The 8,678-nt window shown below is 39.0% G+C and overlaps 1 protein-coding gene across 1 annotated transcript; it reads right to left on the bottom strand.

The window, feature by feature from the left end:
- Window positions 1–547: 547 nt before the first annotated feature.
- Window positions 548–1,089, bottom strand: LOC100965224 (keratin-associated protein 13-1-like). Its single transcript, XM_012809685.2, has one exon. It carries the CDS (start codon window positions 1,051–1,053, stop codon window positions 556–558), a length of 498 nt encoding a protein of 165 aa, XP_012665139.1. The 5' UTR covers window positions 1,054–1,089; the 3' UTR covers window positions 548–555.
- Window positions 1,090–8,678: the final 7,589 nt, after the last annotated feature.

Here is an 8,678-nt window from a genome sequence, read left to right as displayed (position 1 = left end):
TGTCACTGCTATCCTTGGAACTATCCTGCTTAGACCACACCTATCACTAGTTTAACCAAAGTGAGTGTCTGGATTAGGTTGAAATGACCATGGATAGAAGAGTCAAGGTTAATCTCTTTACAAGCTCTGATTCTACTTGGCTGAAATACCCAGGCACTAACTCCACTTTGTCAGAAAACTTTGAATCTTTGAGAAACTATTCCTATTCCTCAAATTAAATATTTCATTGTTAGACAAAGAAATGTAGATTTGCAAATCCCCAAATCACCACAGATATATGAAAAATAAAATTAGCAGCAAGATTTGTGATCTGATATCAGATTAAATGAGTTTATTTGAAGAAAAGAATCACCTCTTATTCCATTTTTAATGGATAGGTAAGGGGGAAAACTCAAGAAAACAGAAAAAGAGATAGATATTCTATGAGACAAATTATTGTAGTGTTAATAGGATTTTAAAATAAATTATCACCCTCGTAGGTAGTAGAATTAGACTCTAGCCAGATGATAGCTGAGATTGACTTTGAAATAACTGCAAAGTTAAGGTCAGGAGCTCTTAACAAGTTGATCGGTAGAAGCCAGATCCACAGGTTGGTCTGTAACAAGAAGACTGGCAGCTCCTAGAAGCCAGGTAGGATGGGCGGCAGAATCCATATCCGTAGCCTAAGGGAGGGAAGCCACAGCCTCCATAACCCAGGGGTCTGAAGCCACTGGACCCACAGCCCAGGGAGTAGCAGCTGCTGGACCCAAAGCCCAGAGATCCAGGGTAAGTTGTCTGGCAGGGACTGCAGAGCAAGGAGGTCCTTGGGCGGTAGCAGGGCGTCTGGCAGGGGCTGGATGGCACACAGGACGTCTGGCAGCTGGTGGGCTCACAGCAGGTCTCCTGACAGCCGGTGTAGAGGGAGGAGTCCAGCTGGCAGGTGCTGGGAGAGCAGAGGTCAGTGCTGTAGACCAGGTTGCTGGGGTAGGTAGGGCCACAGGAGGCGCCTGGTTGGCGCAGGTAGCCCCCACAGGAGCGGGAGGAGAAGCTTCCAGGGCGGCAGTTGTAGGGCATGTTGACGGGAGATGTGAGTTCAGCTGAGCTATGCTGAGAGGATGCTCTAATATCCCTACCTGCACCCAGTGGTGTTTATATACCCTCACTCTGGCAGGTGTGATGTAATATTGGAGACTCTGCCCATTCTTCATGAAATGACTAATTAATCCAGGGTGTAATTATAATTGAACACATTCATGTGCGCCTAACAGCTGTTTAATCATTCTGGTTTATAGCAGACATTCATTTCTTTCTATCTTATGTCTTTTTTTTCAGAAGTAAGGTGTGGTTTGCTTTCAGAACATTTGTCATGATGCGTCTAGTGTCCCCACCTTGTCAAGGAGCTTGACTATGGGTATTTTGAGCATGAGTATGTGAATTCTTACCAGCAATGCACTCTTCACAGTCATCAGTACCCACCCATCCCCAACTATTTAAGTACGTTTTATTGAGCACTTATTATATGTAGCACTTTTGAAAGTGTGGTCTGATTTATAATTTGCAACAATCTTATGAGATAAGAATTGCTATAAACAAATAAGGAATGAGGCCATGGAGGCTTAAAGAAGTTATGCAACCTTTAGGAGTAGATCAGACAAGTCATGGACCCCATGTCATAACTGATGTCCTTAGAACTGGCAGGTACCACATTACTATATGGTCAACTTGAGAAGCTTTTCATTTCTGCTCCTAGAACAACATGAACACTTGCCTATACAGGTGAAGAAAATAACATTTCAACTTGATGGTATTCTATCTCATGTGATGTATCTAACTCAGTATTCTTACTGCTTTTATGAAATCCCCAAATACAACCGATGAAGGCACCACTTCTTAATCATTTTTTTCTTAGCATTCAGAGTTACCATGGAGATGTTTATTACCGCTTCTCCTCTGTCCTGTCATTGATCTTATCATTGTTAAGCGACTCATGTTTTATCCACCATGGAGTTATTGGATTCTTCAGTGTGAGGCAGAAAATTCCTTGGCAAACACTTAGACTATCAATGGGAATAATTGCTAAAAACTGGTATACCTTGTGTGAGTTGACTACCAATGAAATACATTTGCAAAAACTTGAATTTTAATAACTGTGCTAACCTTTGCCAAATCAGTAGGGAGTAAGAAATTTGGCACCTTTGAGAGTGATTCATTTCACTTCCTGCTGTGCTTCTCTTTTGCTCATTCTTCTAGAAAGACAAAGTGGCATAAAAGCTCCCCTACATATCAAGTAGTTCAAGTTATCTTTAACACTATAAAAAAATCAATGGTATGAAAAAAAGCCCTGGAATTAGAAATGCCTTCTTTTTCACTTATTAATATATCCCACTTCTGCCTTAAAGCATCTTTTAGAAATTGGAAAGCAAAAAGCTATTTATGTAATTTGATCTTTTCAAACTGTTTTGTAGCTGATTGTTTTTTCTAATCCCCTGTCGCTGTGCTTACCTGGCACCACCTTTGCTTTGCTCACACATTTCTACTAACTGCATTGCTCCCTTCTTCTTTCCCCAGAGCTGCATATCCTCCCTTGAAAGTTGGCGCTACCTAAGTAGAGTCACTTTTGTCAAACTCTAACAAAATGGCGTTAGTGGAGGCAGTGAACAAGAAACCCTTAAACACATATCCTTGTATTACAATAGGCTTTATCCCAAGAGCATCTTCAAAATTGCTGTAGTCTCCGTGAGGTGCTTGCAGAACACTTATCCAGCCTGAGGCTGTCCCCACCAAGGAATAAACGTCAGCTCCGCCAATCGGCTCGTGCCCTGTGAATCTTCTCTCTGTGCAGTGTATGGACTTCTTCTCTTTGTCTCTATAAGCTTCCGCTTTGCTCAGCCCCCTCAGATATGCCTATGATTCATTGTAACTCGCATCCCCTGAACTGTAATTTCCTACTGTTCCCAAATAAACTCATTTGTTCCGGAAAGCCTGTCTCTCTGAGTTTCGGTTTAGATTGATAGTTCTCATCCCTCAAGGCCAAAATCAAACTCCTCCCATCCAGCAGGTGTTCACCTCCACAAGGCTTTAGCTCATCAGGGACAAGAATCTCAGTATTTTATAAATGAGTCCATCTTGCTAAGACACACACACACACACACACACACACACACACGGGAACTGTAAGCAACGTCTTTGAAGCAGACCGTGCAGGGTGAGCAGCCTTCAGCGTGCAGGGCTCTCCCCCGAGTCAGGAGAGCGCAGCGCCCAAGGTCCTGCAGGGTCAGAGGCAGTGCTCTTTGACCCAGTGTTTGGCACATCGTAGTGGGCACTTATCAATTATTTAAAAATGAATAAATCAGATCATTAACTTTTTATTTTGACTTCATTTCTTTCAAGTTCCACTTAATGAAATATTAAAGGAATATAAACAATGTCTCTCTTAATTAGATCTCATCCTCAAGTTAATCATAACCAGTAATCCAGGGTCTTTGAAACTATGGAGCCACCTAGAAGATAGAGAGGTCAGAAATCGTGGTGTTATTATGGGGCGTAGTTCTTACACTGGAAATGTGTGCTTGTTGTTTTCCCATCACAGAAAACAATGGGATCAAAGAAATCATAAGTGGAAAGGGGTGGCCAATTAGTTTAGCCAGAAGTCGGGGATAATGTCACACTGCAGTAGTATTTTAATTATGGCTTCTGTCATTGTATCACAGACACTAAACACACACACATGCGCCAAACATTTCTCTCAGCGCCAGTTCTCCATCCTGATCAACCATCTACCAATTTCCTGAGTCACTGTGGCACCAGAGTATTTTAATTAGTTTTCTTCCATTCCTGCAGGCAAATCAGTGTTATTTTATGTAGGAGATGTCAATTGGTGTACTGTAGCTACTATTAATGTCAGATATTTTAAAATTTCTCTGACTTTGAATACTTTTAATAAAAACAAAAAAATCCATGATTTTTAAAAATTAAAAATGTCCATGCATTCTTTCTGGAACTTTGAATACTATTCTAAAAATAGAGAGTAGTAGTATCTTTTCTGAAATAATTTAATAGGCCACCTATTTTATCTAGGTTGAAATATGGAAAACCATTTCTTTATTAAATAAATTAGAAAACATTCATCTGAGAATTTCAACACATTTAAATATATTTATTATGGATGTTGCCATATACATATATACACCCACAAACTTTGAGATAGGTCAAATGCTATGTCTATATACTCAATAAATTAGGACATTTTGTCAAAATACATTGCATTCCTTCACGTCACCTCTTTGTGAAGCTGTCTTGGTCTGAAAGCTTTCCTGAATGTCACACTAAAGCTTCATAACATGTTTCTGACTTGGCTGGAGTTGTAAGTATAGCATAGAATAATAATTTTTCCTTTGAGGAAACTGTTATGTGGCCAGACAGCTGTGTCCTTGGGATTGGAATCCAGGCCTCAGGCTCTGTAGTCCAATGTGTTCCTACACATAAACCTTAAAAGATAGGTTTCTACCCTTTCACTTTGTTTTTCCATAAACACAGCCTTCTGTCATGAATTTTATATTTGTATATGCTCTTGTGCTTAGTTTTTCCTAATTTCCTATTTTAAATGTCTCATTTGAGATGCCATATCTGCCTTGCTCACACTGGATCAGTATGTTTATTCTACAAAATAAAATCTCTCACCAAACATGTGAGTGCTCGAGATGATCCTTAATCTTTGTCCCTCATCCCCACTCCAAGCAAATCACCTTCCTTCCACAATTACTATCTGTCTCTTTCCAATTGCTTCATTCTCATCCATTCTAAATGCTCTTTTTTCTCAGCCTTACAGACATGCTCCATCTTCCTCCAACCAAGTATTTTAAATAGAACCATTTCCCCCCATTTTCTTATAGCTCTTCTTACTATATAAGTAAGAATTCTCTGCAGAGTTGTGCAGCTTCTCATCTCACTTCTCATTCTCTTTCCATAACCACCTTGCACTTAACACTATTCCAAAGTTACTTAATGAGGTCATCAGTGCGCTTGATTCTGCCTGATACAATGGACATTGTTAGGATGATCCCACGCAAATGTTTTTACCACATTCAACACAAGTGACTGTGTTAATTTTGAAACATGTTCACCCGTGGGCTTCCATAACACTACAGTCCTGGCCTTCTATTCAATCTTCACCTAATTCCTTGTTACATTTACTTGGGTTCCTGTTTGTTCATAATTTTCCTTAAGACTTGAGGTTGTTCTTCGGACATATTCTCTCTGTAGAGGAGGCAAGGCTGCCTCCAAGGCTTAAAACATCATCTATTTTCTGTGACATTCAAATATGCAAATTTATATTTTCAGTCCATACATTTTCTTTCTTTCTTTTTTTTTTTTTTTAAATTCTAGAGCTACTAGCCAACTACTTCCTTGCCATTTCCATTCGGAGGTTTTATAAGAGTGACAAGCTTTTATGTATATACAATTAGGCATTAGCTCTTCCATAGGAAAATAAAAAATTTTTCTCATCGTTAAAGCAACATTTCCACCCATCTGATTGTTTACTTTAGAAACCTTGGAATCCTTCTAACATATGCAATCTATCTTAAACATCATCCATTCTGTTTTCCAAATATATCTTATTTCTACACAATCCTCTTCCCTCTAGTCCAAATTTTTCCACCCTTGCACCACAGGCATTTGGGTCTGGATACTTCTGTGTCATGGGGCAATATCCTGTACATTGTAAGGTATTTGGCAAAATCCTTGGTTCCTACCTACTAGATGCCAGTAGCATACCTCCTCCTCCAAATTATGGAATTAAGAATACTTCTCAAAATTACCTGGGGGAGAAAATCAGCTCTGGAGGGGAGCAATTGCTCTAGTCTAAAATTGTCTCCTTCTTTGGTGGGATGACTGAAAAGGTGTCTAATCACCTGCCTCTTAAAAAAAAAAAAAATGTCTTCTCCAATTATTTCTCTGTACTCCTTTCTGATTGGTCTTCTTAAAACAAAAAGCTGGTCTTGTCATTCTCCTGATTATAGCTGCCTGATTGCTTTCTCACACACTGAGGATGACGCAGAAATCCTCTCTAAGATCTTGAAGGCTGCACAATCACTTTCAGCCCTTGTCCCTAACTTCATCTTCATGCAGTGATCATTTCCTCTTTCACAAACGCACTGGCCTTTGTTCCTCACTGAAATAGCTCACGCTTGTTCATGCTACAAGAGTATGTTATTCTCTTTGTCTTAAATATTTTTTCTTCATCTGGATTAAAATAACTAAGCCTTTTCTCACTTTCTAACTAGCATATTTCAGGACAAATTAGGTTCCCCTATTGTGATTCTTATTATCTCTGTATTTAACTCTGACATTTTTAAACAATTTTATTTACATTTAATTGATCCCAACATTGGCCCACTTGGTCCAGGAATCCTGAAGGAACGGGTCAAAGAAGAAATGGGGCTTCTTGTGATGACATTTCCAATATCACTCCTTGAGAAGTTGATTTATAAGTGCAATTTCAAATTTCATATAGAAAATATTTCTAATATTGGAGAAATAAAAGAGGTCCTGAGATGTGCTAGAGGATCCCACACTCCTCTTAAGTAACGTGCCTACTAGCCACACGGTCTCAGTCCAGGACCGCACCCATGGCCCTGCAGGCAAAGCCCCACACCAAGCTGCACCATTCCCATAGACATGGTCAAGGAAATGTTACAACAAGAAGATATTCAATTCTAAATATTTATGCACCCAGATTTATGAAACAGACCTTAATTTAAATGCTCCCACATTTACAAAACAGACTTTAATTATATTAAAGCACTATTATATCCTATAACACACAAAAGTAGGAGACTTTAACACTCCTCTTACAGAGCTGGATAGATCTTCTAAACAGAAACTGAACAAAGATACATGGGACTTAAATGTGACCCTAGAACATCTGAGTTTAATAGACATATACAGAATGCTCCATCCCAAAGCTAAAGAATATTAGTAATTCTAACATTTTAAATATTTATTTTTTAGACCATCCTCTAGACTAGAACAGTGTTACTCAAATAAATCCAGTCCATGAAAGTTCACCAATTAGCCATGAGATAAGTAGTATGTACCAACATGTAAATGGATGCGTGAGTGCCTTCATCACAGGAATGGACAAACAAACACATGCACTAAATACCAAATTATAACTAATCAATCAACATATAAGGGCACATATGAAAGTAAATCTCAATGGTAATCAAGCTGCGGTGGAGGGAAAGGGATGGGGTAAGGTCACACCTACTGTGTATAGTGCATACTAACTGGGTGAAGGTGCATTTATAATTTAGACTCAATCTACACAAAAAGAGAACATATAAATGAAACATGTGCATCCTCTCATATTCTGAAATTAGATAAAAAAGAAATCTTGAATGAGTAAAAATTTCCACTGAGCAAAATTGTATGTTAGATCACTATGATTCAGTCCTTGAGTGGCACCCCTCTAAACTGTAATCTCTCAAATGGGAGTGGGGAACAAGAAATAACTGTTCTTTCTTGTTCAACCCTGAATCTTCAGGTCAAGATTAGTTAAACTTAGCATAAGCAAGAGCGAGACTCCATCTCTATAACAAAAAGTAGAAAAATGAGCTGGGCATTGTAATGCATACTCACAGTCCCAGCTGCTCAGGAGCTGAGGCAAGAGGACTATTGGAGGCCAAGAGTTTGAAGTTGCAGTCACAGTGAGCTATGATGACACCACTGCACTCTAGCCTGGGTGACAGAGCAAGACCCTACCTCAAAAAAAAAAAAAAATTGCATAGGCTAATAGCTGTTATTTAGTACATTCTTAGTGGTAAATGAGGAAATTAATGCCATTGTCATCCTTAAGTATCTCTTATCTTATGCTGCCCCAGACTTCCAAACTTTGATTTGACAAACATCTCCCATTGTGGATTTCAAAACATTTCCTTGGATGTTTAATAGCAGTAAGACCAGCAGAATCTCAATTGCCATCTTAATCAGCACCTTGTCTGAATTTCTTCTGTTCCTTTGCACCCTGTTTTAGATACAGAAAAACACCATCTATGCAATTCTGAAAACACGATTTCTAAAAGGTATCTATATCATCCTCTTCCTTATTTCCCACCTCCAATCAGATCAGCCTTGCAATTTTTGTCTTCAAAACATGTTAAAGCCCTTTGCTTTCCCTGAAGCCTCTGATCTTGCTTTAAATTAGCTCTTTTGCCTCAGCAATTGGAGTTGGTTATCAGTGTGCCCCTGAGCCTTGGGTCTTGTGTATCTCAACTTCATTTCGTGTGCATTTTTCAGAAAGGTTTTTCTAAAAGTCTGTGTTGGCCGTTTCAAACTCAAATTCAATTTCACAAGTATGATATATAAGTCATCCTATGATCTGACCCTTAATTATCTCATGCCTATAGTCTTCATATCCTAATTTGATCTTCCAAAGACACCAAATTATTTCAGCCAAGCTAAAGACTAGAGACAGAGGGGTTTAGCAAAGAAGGCTTGTTTCGAGAAGCTCAGCATCAGGAAAGAATCAGAAGAGGAGATATGAAAGGCAATTCTGGAGGCAGGTGAAGCAGAGCCAGATTACATGGTAGGCTGTTGAACATTCTCTAAGATCCATAAAACTTTGAAACCAAAAAGGTTTTATTTAGAATTAACTTGGTAGTCAAAGATGATGTAAGCTAGTCTCTTTGGATAGAATT

Source organism: Otolemur garnettii, unplaced genomic scaffold (genome assembly GCF_000181295.1).
Source record: "Otolemur garnettii isolate 467f Iridium unplaced genomic scaffold, OtoGar3 scaffold00111, whole genome shotgun sequence".
NCBI lineage: Eukaryota > Metazoa > Chordata > Mammalia > Primates > Galagidae > Otolemur > Otolemur garnettii.
Note: the sequence above shows the minus strand (reverse complement) of the source record. Positions and strands in the feature narration are given on the sequence as shown.

What these genes read in the sequence shown, in the direction of transcription:
- LOC100965224 (XM_012809685.2), bottom strand. Translation starts at nt 1,053, where the DNA reads ATGCCCTACAACTGCCGCCCTGGAAGCTTCTCCTCCCGCTCCTGTGGG.